Source organism: Lissotriton helveticus, chromosome 12, assembly GCF_964261635.1.
Source record: "Lissotriton helveticus chromosome 12, aLisHel1.1, whole genome shotgun sequence".
Classification (NCBI taxonomy): Eukaryota; Metazoa; Chordata; class Amphibia; order Caudata; family Salamandridae; genus Lissotriton; species Lissotriton helveticus.
This window is the reverse complement of record NC_136073.1, coordinates 856,249,276-856,272,570: the sequence shown is the minus strand read 5'-3', so window position 1 is coordinate 856,272,570 and position 23,295 is coordinate 856,249,276. Positions and strand designations below refer to the sequence as shown.

Genomic DNA, 23,295 nt, shown 5'->3' with positions numbered 1-23,295 from the left:
GGCTCGGAGCTCCGCCCCACTTATGACGAAGTAGTGACGTAGGCCGAGCCCTAAAAAGCGGTTACAGGAATTGGGCAGAGGAAATAGACAGTTAAAGCATCTATTTAGATGGTGGGGTCATGTAGCTAGGGTAGGCCAGATCGCAATTGGAGAGAGTACTTAAATCTGGTCGAGGATGAATTAACCAAGATGCCTGTCAAAAAGGAGGAGCTTGGGGTCTTTTTGCAAGGTTACTAGGCAGGTGGTTCGATGAAGGGAGGGAGGCAGAGAGCTCCAGATTCTAGTGGCACTACCAGAGAAAGACTGATTCATGTATTGTTCTCGACTGATGGTGATCTTTCTGCCAACTCTGCATACCTGAAAGCCTAATATTACTGCCTGCTTGTGCTACTGCGCTGTGTCTAAAAAAAATCTCAAGTTTCCCTATTCCTAGCCTGAGAAGATCATGCAGACCATTTAGTTTTCTTTCTATTTTTGTACTAATAGGCCTTAAATAGCTAATGGAATAACCCAGATTGTTAAAAATGTTGAAAAATTGATATTAATGCGATTAATGAGAAGTGTGTGTAGATGGCACTCTGTATTACTCCATTTTTTTATTAGACAAATATAAAAAAAAAAATATTGACAGGACTAAACACAATTCATACAACATACAGTCATTGGCAAGGCGTGTTTTTTTACACAGATTCTATATTGTGCCATAAAATGAAAGGGTGTGGTGTATTTTCGGTGTAAGTTTTCAGTATGTTTTATTTGTTGTTCAGTTGGTATGGTATTAAGTCTGTTTTCCATTTCACTTATCCGAGTAGACGCGATGTAGTCCCTCTTCTATTTCCTTACCTCGACGCTGCTCTTCCTCCTCCCGCCGCGGTGTGTCGCTGTGACGGCAGCTCCAGCGGCCTCAGAGCTCTTCCGGGGTAAAGGTCAGTATGCGCCCGGCTGCTCCCCGCCTGCTTCCGGGCTGCAGTGAGTGAGTCCGCAGCGGGCCATGGAAAAGGAGTAAGGGATCCCGGAGACCTGCAGACCCTGCCCGCCCGGGGTAAGTAGTGGGAGCCTCGGGGGACAGGCTCAGCAGTCTGTTGCAGGAGGACAGCACTGTTGCCGATGTAAATCATTGTCCAGACACTCATGGAAGGTTACTACCCCACCCTAAAATGGACCTCACAGCACCCCACCCTTACCATTCAGGGGAGGATATTGCCTCACCCCAGTCACTACACAGAGGGACTACACACCCCTCCCTGTTTATAACTAGGGGCCGCATTATCCACAAATATGACACTACAACGCCCTGCATTTAACTATGAGGCTGTAATTAACTGCATCTCGTATATCACAAAGAGGGGCCATACATCTCTCCTTATAGACTACGAAGGGCCACAGTAAGCACAAAATGACCACAAAACAGCCTATTATTACAGTCAATGACAATACCGCACCCTACTCGGCACAACGAGGAGCAGCACACCCGAAAGGCGCAGAGTCTAACATAAGTGTACTGCACAACTTTCAGAGCAAAGGATCCAGCACTGCACCTGTCTTTCTTCAACAGAGGTAATACATTCCATCCTGTTCAACACTGCACCTCTTTTCGTCACGTTAGGTATCACAGTGCACCCATTTCATCTCATTGGTTTCACAGTACATTGTAGTCACTACAAAGGGTTTACTATGCGCTCCTTAACCCCCGAAAGACCTTCCTGCATCGTGTTCACCACATAATGTTAACTCAGTAGTTACCATTATGTCCAATTCGCCATAATTGAGGCCCCAGTATTGTAACCACACTGTGTCACGTTATTCACTAAGAGATCGCACACTTAACCACATCTAACGGAGAGAATAACCTGCATCTCACTCTCCTCAAGAAGTGACCAAATTCCGCCTTGTCACTCATGAGGCACTACATGACATTTCGTGACCTCAAAGCATTCTTTCACAAAACCCGGAATCAACAGTATACGCCATGCTCTTAATAAATTAGCAGCACACCACACTGTAACTCTCATTCCTAAGAGGGACTAGGCACAAGGGAGACCCCAAGCTCAACCGCACTGCTGTCATATCAAATGGTCTTTACTGAACTTATTTTGTCACAGATGTCAGCAACCCGTCACTTCTCCATAGGGAGGGGCCGCACCATCTGTACACAGATTTCACCCAGCACCCACGCATCAAGAAGATTGACCATGCCGCATCCACTACAGCTAGGAACCACTCTAGTGTCTTTGTACCACAGCGGCACAACACCGCACCTTTATACCTTAAATGGATTTTAATTCCTGGCAGCACCATACTCAATAAACTGACACATAACTGTACCTTACTAACATATTCCCATCTCACCATAAATAAGGGCTGCATTGCACCCCGTCCTCAATACAAGCAGCCTGCACCACAAATGTACCATGATACAGCACTTCATAAGGCCAGAAAAGGAAATGCTCCAACGTTCTCAACACAGAGAGGAATTCATTGCACTCCTCATTGACAAGTAAGCACAGTGCATTCAAACCCTGCTCTAAACGACGTGAGCCGCCTCGTCTCGCTACACTATACCTTGTGTATCACAGTTCTGTTGCAAACTACGAATCCTCCTCATATTCATGCACTATTCTGGGTATGTTATTTTGGTTTTTTGTAGGGAGGTGTTGGCTAAAACAGCATTGAGAGATCAAGGTCTCTCAATGCTGTTTTGATTCACTTGGGCTTACTATTGACAGGATGTTCTTGCTTTGCCCAGCGAAGGATAGGTTGTAGTGGTGGTGCTTGTGAATGGTCAGTTGGATTATGCTCATAGAGGAATGTCCCAGTGAAGAGTGCTCCAGATTAGGGAATGAGGTACGTGACTTGTCCTCAGTGAGTTTGTAGACTGTATTGATTTTGGTCAGTGTGTTACCCAACCTTTTACCTCTTCTTCTACTATTCTGGCTTTCTTGTCTCGCAGACCACATAGCTTTCTTCATTACAATACACTATGCAAATGAAAACTGTTTAACATAAATATACGCTAGATAGAATAATGCACAGCAAAGTGCCTAAATATTTACTGCAGAATGATTGAGGCTCCGTGATGGAAAGGAGGCAAGCTGAGGCTGGAGGGCCAGTGATAGAACAGACATGCTGCCGGCCGTGTGTTAAAACGGCATGCCAAAATGCCTGAGCTGGAAATGTGGCATTCCAGAGGCCCTGTGAAGGGACAGGGGCGTGCCGTATGCTGTTTGAGGTAAAGGAAGGGATGCTGGTTGTTCTTTGAGGAAATGGAAGGGGTGTCGGTGGCCCTTGACAGAATGGAACTAGCATCAGAGGCCCTTAGACTGAACGGAAGGAATGCCAGAATATATCTGAGGACGTCTGGGGGCCCTTTGATTGAACAGAAAGGGTTCTGGAAGCCTTTTGATGGAAAAGGAGAGATGCTTTAGTCCCTTTGCTGGAATAAGACCCATGGCTTTTGATGGAATGGACACGGGTCCGAAAGCCTTGGATGGAATTAATGAATTTATAGAGTCCTCTTCTATGGATGTGATGTTGAAGGCTTGAATGGAATTTAAGGGATGTTGATGGCCTAACGTTCAATGCAAGAGATGCTGGTGAACCTACGGTGAAATGGAGAAGATGCTGGATAGCTTTTGTTGAAAGGATTCTGGTGCTTGTAGTGGCAATGAAGAGATGCAGATGAACCGGTGCTGGAAAAGAAGAAAGGCTGGATAACTTGGGTGGTATTAAAGAGCTGCTGGAGACACCAATATGTATGGTTATTTCTATTGTGTAAACTAAACCAGAAGGCAGCAGAGAGCTGTAGATGGTCAAAGTCCAGCATAAATTAAAAAAGTGGTACGAGAGATGATTTATGGACTGCTAATGCAATGTGATGTAGTGTTTTTTTAAAGAGGTGTGCCTTCAGCTCTTTCCTAAATTAGTGGTGTGGGTCTAATGGATACTTGGATGCTGTTCCACATCTGGGATCATAGATGGAAAAGGTCTGCTACCTTGTTTTTTAAATTCTTTTTCACACCTGTTAGTTTGCAGTTGTTGGTGTGCGGTGTGTGTCAGAGATGGTGAGCTTGTCTGCAAGGTAATAGTGGGTGCTCGTCGTGATGGGTTGGTAAATAATGCAGCTGATTTTGAAGGGGTGGGCATACTTTTTTGGGGAGGGGAGTCAATGGAGTTCTATCAGGATGAGAGGTAATGTCATGATATTTATTCGGGCCCTGGGTGCGATATGCTGTACTTAAAGGGTGCCTGTCCGGAGTCTGGGAGGCCACCATTCATATGTGACAATACAAAGGCTTGAATAGCGGTTCTGAAGTTGTTTTCTGGAAGAAACGGTTTCAGAAAGCTGGTACAAAACAGTCTTTATTTTTTCGGAAAACTGTTACTAGAGGATGAGCTTGGTATCCAAATTGAACCCAAGTGACTTGGCTTTAACTGAAACTTGATTATCGAAACCATCAAAGTTCAAGTTTATGAGCCAGGTTTGTACTATTACAGGAATGTCTTTGTTGTGTTAAGCTTCAGGTAGTAGTCATTGAATATCCAGTTCCCGATAATGTGCAGGCAGTGTTTGAGGTGTAGGATGCCTGACGCAGAGGAGTTCAGGTAGAGGTGTGTACCATCAGTATGTTAGTGAATCTCAAGGCTGTTGTCTCCGTATAAAGGCTGAAGAGGACATGGGGGAGTATGGAACTATGGGAAACCATGCAGGAATCTTTATCTGTGGTTAGATGAGCATCATCTACAATGTGTAAGATTGCGGTCTCTAGGTTGCAGCGTGGTCTGAAGCCAGATTGATAGTCATACAGGAAATGTTGGAATAGATGCAGAATCCATGTGTGGGTGCTTTAAATGAGGGGCACTGCCATACATTGTATAGTTCGGGGCATTGAGGTTATTTATAGGTTCTGTGGTACGGTAATGTTAGATCTTATAGTCTGCAGTGGGATGTGATATATATGCTGTATATTGTGCAGTGATGAGATGGTCATGGTGCTGCAGTGATAAGTCGTGTACTGTGTTAATGTAGTAGGTAATGTGGTCCGAGTAGGGTTATAAAATACTCATTACAAAGCTTGTTGATAAAGCTGTGGTAGTTTTGGATGGGGCTTTGATTTGAAATAGCAAAGAGTGATGAGGAGACATGGATGAGTTGAGGCTATGATGTGTATAGTATTGTGTGCTTGGATAAGGAGGGTTTATGGTCTGGTTAAAGGACCTGAGGTTGTGAAATACTGATAGTCTGTCAAAGACCTGTGATGAGAGTGTCTGTGAAAGGTGTGTATTTTAGCTCAATGGAGAGTTTAAGGAATAGTGAATTATTTATCTCATTTACTGGGATGAATACTTGAATTGGGGAGGTGAATAAGATTCCCTGATATGTGGCGGGCGAGGTGACTATGGTATGTTTGTGGCAAGAACGTTTGGCTGGTACTTTCCTTTTTAGATGTCTGAAAATGAATGCTGCTCTTCTGGTGAAGAAGTAGCCCTTGGCGTTAGACTTCAGAACCACAAAACAAAGTGACCAATTCTTCATGGACAACCTAAGCCACAAGTACAACTACCACAAACATCTTATTTTCATATTCAGTCACCATTGCCCAATTCGATCTCCACAGAGAAGGTGGTGTTTTTCTTGTATTCTTGTTTCCCTTTTTTTCTGTGCTGTTCTATAATTTTTATCTTAATATTTATCAACCAGCACATTTTGAAGCATGGTAATGGCTAGCACCTTTCTGGACTGGAGGGGTGCTACAGAATGTCCGATTGGGTGGAAGTTTAGCAGTCAGGGAGAGGCAGGTGTGAAGAGATGCACATGGTCCAGAGATACTAAGCTTGCAGCTGTGCCCGAAGATGAAGTAACAAACGGGTTTTATGCTGCAGGATTAAAGATGTTCCTGTCTTGTTGTGGTCATCTGATTTATGAACTGATGTCTTTCATGTATAGCTAGGTGCGTCTGGGTCCCTTCAATGAATAACTGAGAATGAATCCCATGCTCATTGGAAGAAGAGGCAATATTTTCCACTAATGCCAGCTTATGCCTGTTTTTGTTACTTTCCATTTTCTGTTTAGTTCACCTGTGCTGCCCGAGGCTCCTTGGACAGTTAATGCAGAGGGAAAAGAGGCGACGCCTGGATAACGAAACTGCAGGGAGTGGAAGAAGGTAATGCGCTTAAGCTCAGTTGTTGTTGGATGAAATAAAGGGTTGTGGGTGTGGGGTCTCTTTCAGAGCAGTGATACTGTAGCTGGACCCAGGCCTGTCTGTCATTCTTCTTCTATAGAGCACATTTTCTTGTTGTTTTTTCTTTGCCTCTTGTTTCCCTGTTGGTTTAACTTCAAGAACCATTTTGATGATTCAGTTGCATACTCTTGTTATACTTGTACTTTTTCTTTTATTTAGTGGTCTTTGTCCAATTTTGTTGCGTTTTCCCATTTCAAGGTCTAATTGCAGGTCTTTGGGCTGTCTCATAATTAATTTTATAAACCTAGTCTTCCCACCTTGTCAAACCCGTCCATGGTTGAAACAGGACAGAAGCGGACCGGGGAATCCAAATTAAAGTGCTGGCATTGCAATTTGGGTACTAAAAAACATATGATCGTATTTCTCAATCAAGCTATTCTGAACTTTGTAAGACCTGAACTTTTGTACTTGCTGCAAGCAGTGTGTGTGGCAATGTTAGGAAAGTTAACAAGTGAAATTCACTGTGTTCTTTCCCCATCACATCTCTGCTTTTCTACCCACTAAATGCTATCAGTACTTTGATGCTTCCTTTGATGAGGTAATAATATCAATAATGCAAATTCTTCATTCCTTTAACCATGTCCCTTTTCTTCTCTCCTGGCTCCACTCCAAATTCTCTGTTTACCTTGATGGTTTATGTAACTGTGCCACCTTAATCTGGATTTGATAAAGTGGTTGACATATTACATCCAGTATTTTGTAGTGGACACATTAACCCTCCAAGATGTTTATGGATATTCAAATTTGCGCGCAGAAGATTACATAAGGATTTCTTTTGCCAGTGCATTACCAATCTGAGAGATGTATATCAGAAGCACTCGAGTAGTGTTGGATCCAAACAGATGATCAGATTATTTGACATTCTCTACAGAAGCATTAATCCCCCCCAAAGAGGGCTTTCCAGTAGATAAACTTGCCCAGCTGATAAATCTTTAAAGATGCCTCCTTGTCAGTCTTTCTGTTGTGATTAGCCCAGTGCAATCTGGAGCTGAATAGCTCGCAATCTGTTGCAGCATACTCAGCTTTTCATTTTTCTAGTGTGAATGAAAGAAGCACAGAGTTGGCGACTCGTAACTCCCCTTAACATTGCTACTAAACTGCAATACTGGTAACAATTGAAGAAACACAAGTAAGAGTAGGCAGATGGTTGTCGGTCTCTCACTCTTGCGCTTTCTCCCTCTCTCTCTCGTATGTAAGGACCTGCTTTTATAATAAAAAACGGTGCATGTCACTCTGGTGGCAAAAGCGTACACTTTGGATTTCTTTTGCAGCAAAAGTGGTAAATATTGCAACACCCAGGCCTTGTTTCCATGGTTGAGATGCCTGCCTCATGGCTGCGCAGTCCCAACAAGTACTTTGCTTTTGTTTCTCGTAATGATGGCGTTCGTTAATGGCTTCCAATTTAGAAGATGGAAAGTAGAGTCTGAACACATGGGTGCCATGTAAGTGGGACACCCTAACTGAAGACACATACACCCTACCCAGAAAGTGGTTAGTTAGTAATTTTGGCTCTTTCATCCTTCCTTTTCCCTCAATGGTCTGTCAACAAATGACTTTTTCCACCCTTAATGCCAGTACAGCAGATGGCAGAGGATTTTATTTGATTTTGATTTTGATTGCAGATTTATAGAGCGCGTAGCTACCCTCGGGCGTCCCAGCGCTAAAGTAACAGCCTAACAGTACTCCTGTGGAGGGATTATTGAGGGAACAGCCAAGTTTTCAGTAGTCTGCGGAATGTAAGCAGATTGTTTTCTTTGCGGATGCTAATAGGGAGGCTGTTCCAGAGCTTAGGAGCGTTGTAAGAAAAGCGGCGACCGCCCGTGCGAGCTCTTCTTATTCTGGGGACGCTGGCCAGAAATAGTGAATCAGATCTGAGCCGTCTGGTGGATTTGTGGACTTTATGAGGGGTCTTAGTATGGGTGGGCCTTTGCCTTGTAGGATTTTATGGGAAATACACAGGGCTTTGAAGGTGATGCGCTCCTGGATGGGAAGCCAATGGAGTGCCTTGAGGGAGGGTTTGGCTGAGCACCTTGAGTTCGTCCCCGTTAGTAATCTTGCAGCAGCATTCTGGGCGTACTGAAGTTTTTTAGTAACAGCTACTGGTGCGCCCAGGTACAAGGCGTTTCCGTAGTCCAGTCGCGATACGATGAGGCCCTGGATCAAAATTTTCCTAGACTGGGGGGGAATGAGGGGGAGGATCTTCCGAGCTGCCCGCATGAGTCCAAAGCAGGTGCCGGCTGTCTTTCTTGCTTGGGCTCTGAAGCTAAGGTCCTGGTCGAGCCAAAAGCCTAGGCTCTTGATTTCTTGCTTGGGTGTGGGAGGGGTGCCCATGCTGGATGGCCAGGCAAGGGTTTTAGGGAGTTTGTTTGGGTTGCCTAGGAGCATAATTTTGGATTTCTCTCCGTTAAGTTTGTCTAGAGTCGCCCATCCATTTGGATATTTTCTGCAGGCATGAGACTAGGTTCTCCATGGATTTGTCTGCCTGGTTGATGGAGACGACTAGTTGTGTGTCGTCGGCGTACATGACCACCTTTATGCCGAATGGTGAGGCAATGTCGTCTAAAGGGGCCATGTAGACATTAAAAAGGATGGGGCTCAGTGAGGATCCCTGGGGAACCCCACAGTTCAGGGGTAGAGCTTTGGAACGGCCATAGTTGTCTGCTACTTGGAAGGTCCTATGTTCCAAGAATGATTGTAGCCAGGCCAGGGCAGTCCCAGTGATGCCGATTTTTTGGAGACGGTGGAGGAGGATGGTGTGGTCCACCGTGTCGAAGGCAGCGCTCAGGTCCACCGTGTCAAAGGCAGCGCTCAGGTCCAGGAGGATCACTGCCACTGATCCCCCTGCGTCCAAGATGGACCTTGTCTCCTCTGTTACGGCCAGGAGGGTGGTGTCAGTCCCCTGTCCTGCTCTGAACCCTGTCTGGGAGTGGCGAAGGAGGTTGTTTGTCTCTAGGAAAGTAGAGAGCTGTTCATTTACAATTCTTTCTGCCACTTTAAAGATAGAAGTCGAGAAACTGAGGCAAAGGAAGAAATAAAATCGAAGAAAAAATAGAATAGATGAAAAATAAGATATAAAAGATGGGGAAACGTGTAAAGAAGTATGAGTCAAGGTAAAGCAGATGTAGGTGGACTTATATGTTTAGTCATTGGCTTTTGGGGCTGAATTCCTTACTTTCACTGGGATTGATGGCATCCTTGCTACATCATTGTTCCTTTACACTACCAGACAACTGTACCATTACAGTTGAAGGTTGGCATAGTTTGCCTATTACAAAATGTCTGGTTAGGTGATCCCTCCAAATTGTTCTGTTTAAACATCATTAAAGAAAATGACTCTTTTGCACCCCCCCCCCCACCCCACCCCCCGTCACTCAAGATGACATTGTCTCGACCATCGTCCACTGAAACATCAAGGCAGAGCACTGGAAGTAATTGAAATAAATCAAATGTACTGTCACATCATGCAACTTGCAATGTTTATTCTAGGGGCTACAAATAGTAGTTACATTTAATTTGCCTAGGTCCTATTTATTTATTTATTTATTTAATTTTGTATAGCGGGGCAGAACACCTTGCAGTATTATCGGATCCATAAGGCAAACATTGAAGATGAATGTAGTTTTAAATGATGAAAGAGCATCTCTCAAAGCCGTTTTAGCGGAAGAAGACCACCAACCTTGTATACTAATACAATGCTTTGAAAGCCTTGGTGAAGAGTCTGCAGGGTGAAAGGCCATAACCAATTTTAGACATCTGACCAGTCTGTCTGAGTTAAGGAAGCCAACAGGGGTATGTCTTGCCAGAAGTTGATTTGCAATCATGGGGTTTCTTTTGAATTTTAGAAAGTACATTTCCAGTTTAGAGAAAGAGGTAGAGCGCTTGACAGGCATGCGCCTTGCACATGAAACACTCCTCTAAACTTCTTGTAATTAGTTGGAGGGACGGACATTAAGTTAAGATTGGAAGATGTTAGACCTCTTGTTGAAAGAAAAAAGGACAAACATCTGTGACCTGCAATTTGCAGCTTGGTCTTTTAAGACTTTGTGGACAAGACACATGAATTTGAAATATACTCTTTTCTTTATAGGAAGCCAATGGAGGTCCTTCAACCCAGGTGTGATCTGGTCATATTGTTTCAGGTCGAACAGGAGAAGAGCAGAATAGACTGTTTGGAATTGTAGTATTTGTTAGAGTTTTAGCATAGTGGCTGTTGCAGTAGCAAAGGCGAGAGAACAATCGATGAAGAAACATGAGTATTTTTTAAGACATTTATACGCATTGGCTACAAAATGAAGAAATGCATATCAAACAATACCTTGTTTGTTTGCCTGGCTTGGCAACTCCGCCACCATTGTGTCAAGCGCTTTCATAAGCACGGCATGATAGAACTCGCCAGGCAGTCTGCATCCCTCCCCTCTTACCACTGTAGCGCTTGAGCTACAGAGGCAATTAACTACAGCCTGCTTGCCCTCTGGCCCCACCTATTCACATCCAGCAACTTAGCTGCTACTGGTGCTTCAGGTGGGTTTTGCAATGGACGTTGATTGACACATTTGGGACCTGTATGACTATGAACAGGATAAAGTTGGAGCGTGTGGATCTTGGGGCAAGCATGATGATTCGTGTGGCAGTTGATTTATTTTCAAGTTATAACTGTGCTGGCTGTCTTGGTACAGTAGAAAGGAGATGATGCAGTTTCTTGCATGCCATGTGAGCCACCCACACCTGGCTGCTCTGTGTGCCCAGAGCAATTTATGGTTGCTTGCACTGTGAGAACTACAATGGCCTCCTAGTATTTCTTTAAAGAAGTTAACAAAACTAGTCTGGCACATCACAAACCAAACCCACACACAGTCAGACTGTCCCCTCTCCTTCCAACTTCAGGGTCCATTGGTTGTAATATCTTAATTATTTTCCTACATAGACGTTTTTACAGTGACTAGGAATTTGTGGCCCTTATAAAAGCCTTGATCACCCATTATTGGGACATAATAGTGGCTGTAACATGTTGACCCATCATACAGATTGATACATCAGTCACATTGGGTTTGAAAAGGTTTTCCTCTGATTCCACCAAAAGGTAGTTTTAATTCTTCTTCACTTTTTCATTTTTACATTCTGCCCTTTACCCACACCACTGCACACATAGGGTGACCATTCTCAAGAGCTCATCCCCTGCGGGACAGTTGTAGCCCACAGCATATTAAACAATCTATGGTATGAGGAAGGACCCTGTGTTGAAGCATGCCCCCCAAGGGTGGGTGAGGGCTCTCGTCCGTTGTAGCTCACAGCATATTAAACAATCTATGGTGTGAGGATGGACCCTATGATGAAGCATACACTCCTTAGTATAGGAGACAGTTGTTTTTTAAGATCACAAGTATTGTTTGTGTATTTTGACTGCTACAATGACCCAAAGGCTCTGATCAATCCTAAAACACTATACGTATTACCTCGTGGCAGAAGCTTCCTTTTTAGGGCTCGGCCTACGCCCATGAAGTGGGTGGAGCTTCGAGCTCCTATTTATTTTATTTATTTAGCGATTTATAAAGCGCCTGGTGACCCAAGGGCATCCCCGCGCTATAAGAAAAATATGTTAAAGAGAAAAAAAAGTATCTCTAGGGCTTTGGCCAGACACATTCCTTAGTGTTTTATGTCATCTGCCCAGTGATTCGTCTTCGCTGTGGTGTCTTTTTAGTAGCCTTGACGTGATAGGCTAAATGTAGTTTCAGTCCGCCATGTTTGGCATTTTTTGTGCGTGTGCGCGCACAGAAGTACATTAATTATAATTAGGAGCTGTCAGGGTGCCTCCGTAAGTGAATCCAGATGGCCGGGCGCGTTCACCATTCAGCATCGCTCAGCGCGCAGCTGCTGCATGCCAGGCCGGGAAAGGGCTTCATTAGCCTCACTCATCCGGCGCTGAGACAGCAAGACACGGGGGCCCACGGCCCCCTCCCTCATCCGTATCGGCGAAGCTCGGAACGTCCTGCCCCGGCACTTGGTAGAATACACAGATTCCAGCACCAGTTGCACACAGACACAACCAATATAGAAACCATGGCCAGAAGGAGACACTGGCTGAAGAACCATTAACTCACTGATGTACTCGACCAGCGTTCAACCCTGTTGCCTCGTGAATATACAAAGATTGCAGCAACATTAACCAACTGAGCTATCTTACCCGGATACGAGGGTGTGATCTTCAAATTAAACACGGAGCTTAGAGAATGTACAGTCGCTCACCTAGGTTTGTCCGTTGGATTCTCCCCTGAGACCTGCAGGCTACACCCATACCTCAGCAGCAGGAGCATTAACCCTCAGGACTGTTTTACCAGCTAGTGCGCTTCCATTTGTTTTCGGGCTTCCATAGCCGCCTGCGTGTGATGGGACTACGGGCAGTGCAAACCTTAGTGCCCCTAGAGAGGGTCATGTGTGGAAGAGATGCTCCCGGGTGCACCTGACACCACCCCTCCCCCCCCCCCCCCAGGGCCCCTCATACTCACGGCGTCCGCGCTGAAGTCCCTCGTGAAGTTGTTGAGGGGGTGCTTGGGGCTCTGCCCCCGCTCCCCCACCAGGGTGAGGGAGATTGAGTCCATGGTCCCTGCCTGGAGGAAGCAGCCGGGGGCCACCGTCACCTTGTACGTCGCCATGGCGAGGAGAAAGTGATGGGGCTCTCGAGGAGGGAAAGGCTCCTGCGGCAGGGAGGAGGAGGATGCGACAAATGCTGCTTCTCAAAGAGACTGGACAGGCGCGAGGCAGCGCCACGGACTGCAGACTGAAAGCATTTAATGCTGCTTCAGCCAGTACTGAAAGCCAAAAGCACGCGGGGACTCAGCCAATAGGAACCGTAGACTACAAGTTCCAGAATGCAATGCGCCCAAAAAGCCGAAAGGGGGTGGGTAGATAGTGGTGTCACAAATTAGTTGGATTCACTCGGAATCCATGCCCCCTCACATGTTCTAGTGGTATCTGCCATGCTGCACAATGCTATAATCTTCAGTAGAACGCAGCACTATGCCATACAAAGTTGCATAGCTACAGGAAGCTATCGAGTGCGCGTCAGCCTGTGCTTTGACTGCGCCGCACAGTCGGTTACCGAGTACCTGCACCATCTGAAAGGAGGAATACCTGCACTTTACAGCAGGGCTGCAATGCAGAATCAGAGTGCAGTTTGAGAGTGCAGTTTGAGAGTGCAGTTTGAGAGTGCAGTTTGAGAGTGCAGTTTGAGAGTGCAGTTTGAGAGTGCAGTTTGAGAGTTCAGATGAGAGTGCAGATTGAGAGTGCACTTTGGGAGTGCAGAGTGCACTTTGGGAGTGCAGAGTGCAGAATCAGAGTGCAGAATCAGAGTGCAGTTTGAGTGCAGAGTGCAGTTTGAGAGTGCAGTTTGAGAGTGCAGTTTGAGAGTGCAGTTTGAGAGTGCAGTTTGAGAGTGCAGTTTGAGAGTGCAGTTTGAGAGTGCAGTTTGAGAGTGCAGTTTGAGAGTGCAGTTTGAGAGTGCAGTTTGAGAGTGCAGATTGAGAGTGCAGATTGAGAGTGCAGATTGAGAGTGCAGATTGAGAGTGCAGATTGAGAGTGCAGATTGAGAGTGCAGATTGAGAGTGCAGATTGAGAGTGCAGATTGAGAGTGCAGATTGAGAGTGCAGATTGAGAGTGCAGATTGAGAGTGCAGATTGAGAGTGCAGAGTGCAGATTGAGAGTGCAGATTGAGAGTGCAGAGTGCAGATTGAGAGTGGAGAGTGCAGATTGAGAGTGGAGAGTGCAGATTGAGAGTTGAGTGCAGATTGAGAGTGGAGAGTGCAGATTGAGAGTGCAGATTGAGAGTGCAGAGTGCAGATTGAGAGTGCAGATTGAGAGTGCAGATTGAGAGTGCAGATTGAGAGTGCAGATTGAGAGTGCAGATTGAGAGTGCAGATTGAGAGTGCAGATTGAGAGTGCAGATTGAGAGTGCAGATTGAGAGTGCAGAGTGCAGATTGAGAGTGCAGAGTGCAGATTGAGAGTGCAGAGTGCAGATTGAGAGTGCAGAGTGCAGATTGAGAGTGGAGAGTGCAGATTGAGAGTGGAGAGTGCAGATTGAGAGTGGAGAGTGCAGATTGAGAGTGGAGAGTGCAGATTGAGAGTGGAGAGTGCAGATTGAGAGTTGAGTGCAGATTGAGAGTGCAGATTGAGAGTGCAGATTGAGAGTGCAGATTGAGAGTGCAGATTGAGAGTGCAGATTGAGAGTGCAGATTGAGAGTGCAGATTGAGAGTGCAGATTGAGAGTGCAGATTGAGAGTGGAGAGTGCAGATTGAGAGTTGAGTGCAGATTGAGAGTTGAGTGCAGATTGAGAGTTGAGTGCAGATTGAGAGTTGAGTGCAGATTGAGAGTTGAGTGCAGATTGAGAGTTGAGTGCAGATTGAGAGTTGAGTGCAGATTGAGAGTTGAGAGTGCAGATTGAGAGTTGAGAGTGCAGATTGAGAGTTGAGAGTGCAGATTGAGAGTTGAGAGTGCAGATTGAGAGTGCAGATTGAGAGTGCAGATTGAGAGTGCAGATTGAGAGTGCAGATTGAGAGTGCAGATTGAGAGTGCAGATTGAGAGTGCAGATTGAGAGTGCAGATTGAGAGTGCAGATTGAGAGTGCAGATTGAGAGTGCAGATTGAGAGTGGAGAGTGCAGATTGAGAGTGGAGAGTGCAGATTGAGAGTGGAGAGTGCAGATTGAGAGTGGAGAGTGCAGATTGAGAGTGGAGAGTGCAGATTGAGAGTGGAGAGTGCAGATTGAGAGTGCAGAGTGCAGATTGAGAGTGGAGAGTGCAGATTGAGAGTGGAGAGTGCAGATTGAGAGTGGAGAGTGCAGATTGAGAGTGGAGAGTGCAGATTGAGAGTGGAGAGTGCAGATTGAGAGTGGAGAGTGCAGATTGAGAGTGGAGAGTGCAGATTGAGAGTGGAGAGTGCAGATTGAGAGTGCAGATTGAGAGTGCAGATTGAGAGTGCAGATTGAGAGTGCAGATTGAGAGTGCAGATTGAGAGTGCAGAGTGCAGATTGAGAGTGGAGAGTGCAGATTGAGAGTGGAGAGTGCAGATTGAGAGTGGAGAGTGCAGATTGAGAGTGGAGAGTGCAGATTGAGAGTGGAGAGTGCAGATTGAGAGTGGAGAGTGCAGATTGAGAGTGCAGAGTGCAGATTGAGAGTGCAGAGTGCAGATTGAGAGTGCAGAGTGCAGATTGAGAGTGGAGAGTGCAGATTGAGAGTGCAGATTGAGAGTGGAGAGTGCAGAGTGCAGATTGAGAGTGCAGATTGAGAGTGGAGAGTGCAGAGTGCAGATTGAGAGTTGAGAGTGCAGATTGAGAGTGCAGATTGAGAGTGCAGATTGAGAGTGCAGATTGAGAGTTGAGAGTGCAGATTGAGAGTGCAGATTGAGAGTGCAGATTGAGAGTGCAGATTGAGAGTGCAGAGTGCAGATTGAGAGTGCAGATTGAGAGTGGAGAGTGCAGATTGAGAGTGCAGATTGAGAGTGCAGAGTGCAGATTGAGAGTGGAGAGTGCAGATTGAGAGTGCAGAGTGCAGATTGAGAGTGGAGAGTGCAGATTGAGAGTGCAGATTGAGAGTGCAGAGTGCAGATTGAGAGTGCAGAGTGCAGATTGAGAGTGGAGAGTGCAGATTGAGAGTTGAGTGCAGATTGAGAGTGGAGAGTGCAGATTGAGAGTTGAGTGCAGATTGAGAGTTGAGTGCAGATTGAGAGTGCAGAGTGCAGATTGAGAGTGCAGATTGAGAGTGCAGAGTGCAGATTGAGAGTTGAGTGCAGATTGAGAGTTGAGTGCAGATTGAGAGTTGAGTGTGCAGATTGAGAGTTGAGTGTGCAGATTGAGAGTTGAGTGTGCAGATTGAGAGTTGAGTGTGCAGATTGAGAGTTGAGTGTGCAGATTGAGAGTTGAGTGTGCAGATTGAGTGTGCAGATTGAGTGTGCAGATTGAGAGTGCAGATTGAGAGTGCAGATTGAGAGTGCAGATTGAGAGTGCAGATTGAGAGTGCAGATTGAGAGTGCAGAGTGCAGAGTGCAGAGTGCAGAGTGCAGAGTGCAGATTGAGAGTGCAGATTGAGAGTGCAGATTGAGAGTGCAGAGTGGAGAGTGCAGAGTGCGAGTGCAGAGTGCGAGTGCAGAGTGCGAGTGCAGAGTGCGAGTGCAGAGTGCGAGTGCAGAGTGCGAGTGCAGAGTGCGAGTGCAGAGTGCGAGTGCAGAGTGCGAGTGCAGAGTGCGAGTGCAGAGTGCGAGTGCAGAGTGCGAGTGCAGAGTGCGAGTGCAGAGTGCAGATTGAGAGTGGAGAGTGCAGATTGAGAGTGGAGAGTGCGAGTGGAGAGTGCGAGTGCAGAGTGCGAGTGCAGAGTGCGAGTGCAGATTGGAGAGTGCAGAGTGCAGATTGAGAGTGGAGAGTGCAGATTGAGAGTGGAGAGTGCAGATTGAGAGTGGAGAGTGCAGATTGAGAGTGGAGAGTGCAGATTGAGAGTGCAGATTGAGAGTGCAGATTGAGAGTGCAGATTGAGAGTGCAGATTGAGAGTGCAGATTGAGAGTGCAGATTGAGAGTGCAGATTGAGAGTGCAGATTGAGAGTGCAGATTGAGAGTGCAGATTGAGAGTGCAGATTGAGAGTGCAGATTGAGAGTGCAGATTGAGAGTGGAGAGTGCAGATTGAGAGTGCAGATTGAGAGTGGAGAGTGCAGATTGAGAGTGGAGAGTGCAGATTGAGAGTGGAGAGTGCAGATTGAGAGTGCAGATTGAGAGTGCAGAGTGAGAGTGCAGAGTGAGAGTGCAGAGTGCAGAGTGAGAGTGAGAGTGCAGAGTGAGAGTGCAGAGTGAGAGTGCAGAGTGAGAGTGCAGAGTGAGAGTGCAGAGTGAGAGTGCAGAGTGAGAGTGCAGAGTGAGAGTGCAGAGTGAGAGTGCAGAGTGAGAGTGCAGAGTGAGAGTGCAGAGTGAGAGTGCAGAGTGAGAGTGCAGAGTGAGAGTGCAGAGTGAGAGTGCAGAGTGAGAGTGCAGAGTGGAGAGTGCAGAGTGAGAGTGCAGAGTGGAGAGTGCAGAGTGGAGAGTGGAGAGTGCAGAGTGGAGAGTGGAGAGTGGAGAGTGGAGAGTGGAGAGTGGAGAGTGGAGAGTGGAGAGTGGAGAGTGCAGATTGAGAGTGCAGATTGAGAGTGCAGATTGAGAGTGCAGATTGAGAGTGCAGATTGAGAGTGCAGAGTGCAGATTGAGAGTGCAGAGTGGAGAGTGGAGAGTGGAGAGTGGAGAGTGGAGAGTGGAGAGTGGAGAGTGGAGAGTGCAGATTGAGAGTGGAGAGTGCAGATTGAGAGTGGAGAGTGCAGATTGAGAGTGGAGAGTGCAGATTGAGAGTGGAGAGTGCAGATTGAGAGTGCAGATTGAGAGTGCAGAGTGCAGATTGAGAGTGCAGAGTGCAGATTGAGAGTGCAGAGTGCAGATTGAGAGTGCAGATTGAGAGTGCAGAGTGCAGATTGAGAGTGCAGATTGAGAGTGCAGATTGAGAGTGCAGAGTGCAGATTGAGAGTGCAGATTGAGAGTGCAGATTGAGAGTGCAGAGTGCAGATTGAGAGTTGAGTGCAGATTGAGAGTTGAGTGCAGAGTGCAGAGTGCAGATTGAGAGTGCAGATTGAGAGTGCAGATTGAGAGTGCAGATTGAGAGTGCAGAGTGCAGATTGAGAGTGCAGAGTGCAGATTGAGAGTGGAGAGTGCAGATTGAGAGTGCAGATTGAGAGTGCAGATTGAGAGTGCAGATTGAGAGTGCAGATTGAGAGTGCAGATTGAGAGTGCAGATTGAGAGTGCAGATTGAGAGTGCAGATTGAGAGTGCAGAGTGCAGATTGAGAGTGGAGAGTGCAGATTGAGAGTGGAGAGTGCAGATTGAGAGTGGAGAGTGCAGATTGAGAGTGGAGAGTGCAGATTGAGAGTGGAGAGTGCAGATTGAGAGTGGAGAGTGCAGATTGAGAGTGGAGAGTGCAGATTGAGAGTGGAGAGTGCAGATTGAGAGTGGAGAGTGCAGATTGAGAGTGGAGAGTGCAGATTGAGAGTGGAGAGTGCAGATTGAGAGTGGAGAGTGCAGATTGAGAGTGGAGAGTGCAGATTGAGAGTGGAGAGTGCAGATTGAGAGTGCAGATTGAGAGTGGAGAGTGCAGATTGAGAGTGGAGAGTGCAGATTGAGAGTGGAGAGTGCAGATTGAGAGTGGAGAGTGCAGATTGAGAGTGGAGAGTGCAGATTGAGAGTGCAGATTGAGAGTGGAGAGTGCAGATTGAGAGTGGAGAGTGCAGATTGAGAGTGGAGAGTGCAGATTGAGAGTGGAGAGTGCAGATTGAGAGTGCAGATTGAGAGTGCAGATTGAGAGTGCAGATTGAGAGTGCAGATTGAGAGTGCAGATTGAGAGTGCAGATTGAGAGTGCAGATTGAGAGTGCAGATTGAGAGTGCAGATTGAGAGTGCAGATTGAGAGTGCAGATTGAGAGTGCAGATTGAGAGTGGAGAGTGCAGATTGAGAGTGGAGAGTGCAGATTGAGAGTGGAGAGTGCAGATTGAGAGTGGAGAGTGCAGATTGAGAGTGGAGAGTGCAGATTGAGAGTGGAGAGTGCAGATTGAGAGTGCAGAGTGCAGATTGAGAGTGCAGAGTGCAGATTGAGAGTGGAGAGTGCAGATTGAGAGTGGAGAGTGCAGATTGAGAGTGGAGAGTGCAGATTGAGAGTGGAGAGTGCAGATTGAGAGTGGAGAGTGCAGATTGAGAGTGGAGAGTGCAGATTGAGAGTGCAGATTGAGAGTGCAGATTGAGAGTGCAGATTGAGAGTGCAGATTGAGAGTGCAGATTGAGAGTGCAGATTGAGAGTGCAGATTGAGAGTGCAGATTGCAGATTGAGAGTGCAGAGTGCAGATTGAGAGTGGAGAGTGCAGATTGAGAGTGGAGAGTGCAGATTGAGAGTGGAGAGTGCAGATTGAGAGTGGAGAGTGCAGATTGAGAGTGGAGAGTGCAGATTGAGAGTGGAGAGTGCAGATTGAGAGTGGAGAGTGCAGATTGAGAGTGCAGAGTGCAGATTGAGAGTGCAGAGTGCAGATTGAGAGTGGAGAGTGCAGATTGAGAGTGCAGATTGAGAGTGGAGAGTGCAGAGTGCAGATTGAGAGTGCAGATTGAGAGTGGAGAGTGCAGAGTGCAGATTGAGAGTTGAGAGTGCAGATTGAGAGTGCAGATTGAGAGTGCAGATTGAGAGTGCAGATTGAGAGTTGAGAGTGCAGATTGAGAGTGCAGATTGAGAGTGCAGATTGAGAGTGCAGATTGAGAGTGCAGAGTGCAGATTGAGAGTGCAGATTGAGAGTGGAGAGTGCAGATTGAGAGTGCAGAGTGCAGATTGAGAGTGGAGAGTGCAGATTGAGAGTGCAGATTGAGAGTGCAGAGTGCAGATTGAGAGTGGAGAGTGCAGATTGAGAGTGCAGATTGAGAGTGCAGAGTGCAGATTGAGAGTGCAGAGTGCAGATTGAGAGTGGAGAGTGCAGATTGAGAGTTGAGTGCAGATTGAGAGTGGAGAGTGCAGATTGAGAGTTGAGTGCAGATTGAGAGTTGAGTGCAGATTGAGAGTGCAGAGTGCAGATTGAGAGTGCAGATTGAGAGTGCAGAGTGCAGATTGAGAGTTGAGTGCAGATTGAGAGTTGAGTGCAGATTGAGAGTTGAGTGTGCAGATTGAGAGTTGAGTGTGCAGATTGAGAGTTGAGTGTGCAGATTGAGAGTTGAGTGTGCAGATTGAGAGTTGAGTGTGCAGATTGAGAGTTGAGTGTGCAGATTGAGTGTGCAGATTGAGTGTGCAGATTGAGAGTGCAGATTGAGAGTGCAGATTGAGAGTGCAGATTGAGAGTGCAGATTGAGAGTGCAGATTGAGAGTGCAGATTGAGAGTGCAGATTGAGAGTGCAGAGTGCAGAGTGCAGAGTGCAGATTGAGAGTGCAGAGTGGAGAGTGCAGAGTGCGAGTGCAGAGTGCGAGTGCAGAGTGCGAGTGCAGAGTGCGAGTGCAGAGTGCGAGTGCAGAGTGCGAGTGCAGAGTGCGAGTGCAGAGTGCGAGTGCAGAGTGCGAGTGCAGAGTGCGAGTGCAGAGTGCGAGTGCAGAGTGCGAGTGCAGAGTGCGAGTGCAGAGTGCAGATTGAGAGTGGAGAGTGCAGATTGAGAGTGGAGAGTGCAGATTGAGAGTGGAGAGTGCGAGTGCAGAGTGCGAGTGCAGAGTGCGAGTGCAGATTGGAGAGTGCAGAGTGCAGATTGAGAGTGGAGAGTGCAGATTGAGAGTGGAGAGTGCAGATTGAGAGTGGAGAGTGCAGATTGAGAGTGCAGATTGAGAGTGCAGATTGAGAGTGCAGATTGAGAGTGCAGATTGAGAGTGCAGATTGAGAGTGCAGATTGAGAGTGCAGATTGAGAGTGCAGATTGAGAGTGCAGATTGAGAGTGCAGATTGAGAGTGCAGATTGAGAGTGCAGATTGAGAGTGCAGATTGAGAGTGCAGATTGAGAGTGCAGATTGAGAGTGGAGAGTGCAGATTGAGAGTGGAGAGTGCAGATTGAGAGTGCAGATTGAGAGTGGAGAGTGCAGATTGAGAGTGGAGAGTGCAGATTGAGAGTGGAGAGTGCAGATTGAGAGTGCAGATTGAGAGTGCAGAGTGAGAGTGCAGAGTGAGAGTGCAGAGTGCAGAGTGAGAGTGAGAGTGCAGAGTGAGAGTGCAGAGTGAGAGTGCAGAGTGAGAGTGCAGAGTGAGAGTGCAGAGTGAGAGTGCAGAGTGAGAGTGCAGAGTGAGAGTGCAGAGTGAGAGTGCAGAGTGAGAGTGCAGAGTGAGAGTGCAGAGTGAGAGTGCAGAGTGAGAGTGCAGAGTGAGAGTGCAGAGTGAGAGTGCAGAGTGAGAGTGCAGAGTGAGAGTGCAGAGTGAGAGTGCAGAGTGAGAGTGCAGAGTGGAGAGTGCAGAGTGAGAGTGCAGAGTGGAGAGTGGAGAGTGGAGAGTGGAGAGTGGAGAGTGGAGAGTGGAGAGTGGAGAGTGGAGAGTGGAGAGTGGAGAGTGCAGATTGAGAGTGCAGATTGAGAGTGCAGATTGAGAGTGCAGATTGAGAGTGCAGATTGAGAGTGCAGATTGAGAGTGCAGATTGAGAGTGCAGAGTGCAGATTGAGAGTGCAGAGTGGAGAGTGGAGAGTGCAGATTGAGAGTGGAGAGTGCAGATTGAGAGTGCAGATTGAGAGTGCAGATTGAGAGTGCAGATTGAGAGTGGAGAGTGCAGATTGAGAGTGCAGATTGAGAGTGCAGATTGAGAGTGCAGATTGAGAGTGCAGATTGAGAGTGCAGATTGAGAGTGGAGAGTGCAGATTGAGAGTGCAGATTGAGAGTGCAGATTGAGAGTGCAGATTGAGAGTGCAGAGTGCAGATTGAGAGTGCAGAGTGCAGATTGAGAGTGCAGAGTGCAGATTGAGAGTGCAGATTGAGAGTGCAGAGTGCAGATTGAGAGTGCAGATTGAGAGTGCAGATTGAGAGTGCAGAGTGCAGATTGAGAGTGCAGATTGAGAGTGCAGATTGAGAGTGCAGATTGAGAGTGCAGAGTGCAGATTGAGAGTTGAGTGCAGATTGAGAGTTGAGTGCAGAGTGCAGAGTGCAGATTGAGAGTGCAGATTGAGAGTGCAGATTGAGAGTGCAGATTGAGAGTGCAGAGTGCAGATTGAGAGTGCAGAGTGCAGATTGAGAGTGGAGAGTGCAGATTGAGAGTGCAGATTGAGAGTGCAGATTGAGAGTGCAGATTGAGAGTGCAGATTGAGAGTGCAGATTGAGAGTGCAGATTGAGAGTGCAGATTGAGAGTGCAGATTGAGAGTGCAGATTGAGAGTGCAGATTGAGAGTGCAGATTGAGAGTGCAGATTGAGAGTGCAGATTGAGAGTGCAGATTGAGAGTGCAGATTGAGAGTGCAGATTGCAGAGTGCAGAGTGCAGAGTGCAGATTGCAGAGTGCAGAGTGCAGATTGCAGATTGAGAGTGCAGATTGAGAGTGCAGATTGAGAGTGCAGATTGAGAGTGCAGATTGAGAGTGGAGAGTGCAGATTGAGAGTGGAGAGTGCAGATTGAGAGTTGAGTGCAGATTGAGAGTTGAGTGCAGATTGAGAGTGGAGAGTGCAGATTGAGAGTGCAGATTGAGAGTGCAGATTGAGAGTGCAGAGTGCAGATTGAGAGTGCAGATTGAGAGTGCAGATTGAGAGTGCAGATTGAGAGTGCAGATTGAGAGTGCAGAGTGCAGATTGAGAGTGCAGAGTGCAGATTGAGAGTTGAGTGCAGATTGAGAGTGGAGAGTGCAGATTGAGAGTGCAGAGTGCAGATTGAGAGTGGAGAGTGCAGATTGAGAGTGCAGATTGAGAGTGCAGATTGAGAGTGCAGATTGAGAGTGCAGATTGAGAGTGCAGATTGAGAGTGCAGATTGAGAGTGCAGATTGAGAGTGCAGATTGAGAGTGCAGATTGAGAGTGCAGATTGAGAGTGCAGATTGAGAGTGCAGATTGAGAGTGCAGATTGAGAGTGCAGATTGAGAGTGCAGATTGAGAGTGCAGATTGAGAGTGCAGATTGAGAGTGCAGATTGAGAGTGCAGAGTGCAGATTGAGAGTGGAGAGTGGAGAGTGGAGAGTGCAGATTGAGAGTGGAGATTGCAGATTGAGAGTGGAGAGTGCAGATTGCAGATTGCAGATTGCAGATTGCAGATTGCAGATTGCAGATTGCAGATTGCAGATTGCAGATTGAGAGTGCAGATTGAGATTGAGAGTGGAGAGTGCAGATTGAGAGTGCAGATTGAGATTGAAAGTGCAGATTGAGAGTGCAGATTGAGATTGAGAGTGCAGATTGAGAGTGCAGATTGAGATTGAGAGTGCAGATTGAGAGTGGAGAGTGCAGATTGAGAGTGCAGATTGAGATTGAGAGTGCAGATTGAGAGTGCAGATTGAGATTGAGAGTGCAGATTGAGAGTGGAGAGTGCAGATTGAGAGTGCAGATTGAGATTGAGAGTGCAGATTGAGATTGAGAGTGCAGATTGAGAGTGGAGAG

General features: G+C 46.9%; 1 protein-coding gene across 1 annotated transcript in view; it reads left to right on the top strand.

Annotated features, from left to right (window-relative positions):
* Nucleotides 1-895: 895 nt before the first annotated feature.
* The window catches only part of DPP9 (dipeptidyl peptidase 9), an 84,345-nt gene continuing 61,945 nt past the window's right edge, over nucleotides 896-23,295 (top strand). Inside the window, exons 1-2 of the mRNA XM_078670141.1 lie at nucleotides 896-1,042; nucleotides 6,071-6,161. Coding sequence (XP_078526267.1) covers nucleotides 6,106-6,161 — 56 coding nt within the window. The 5' untranslated portion in view covers nucleotides 896-1,042; nucleotides 6,071-6,105. The remainder of the gene's footprint in view (nucleotides 1,043-6,070; nucleotides 6,162-23,295) is intronic.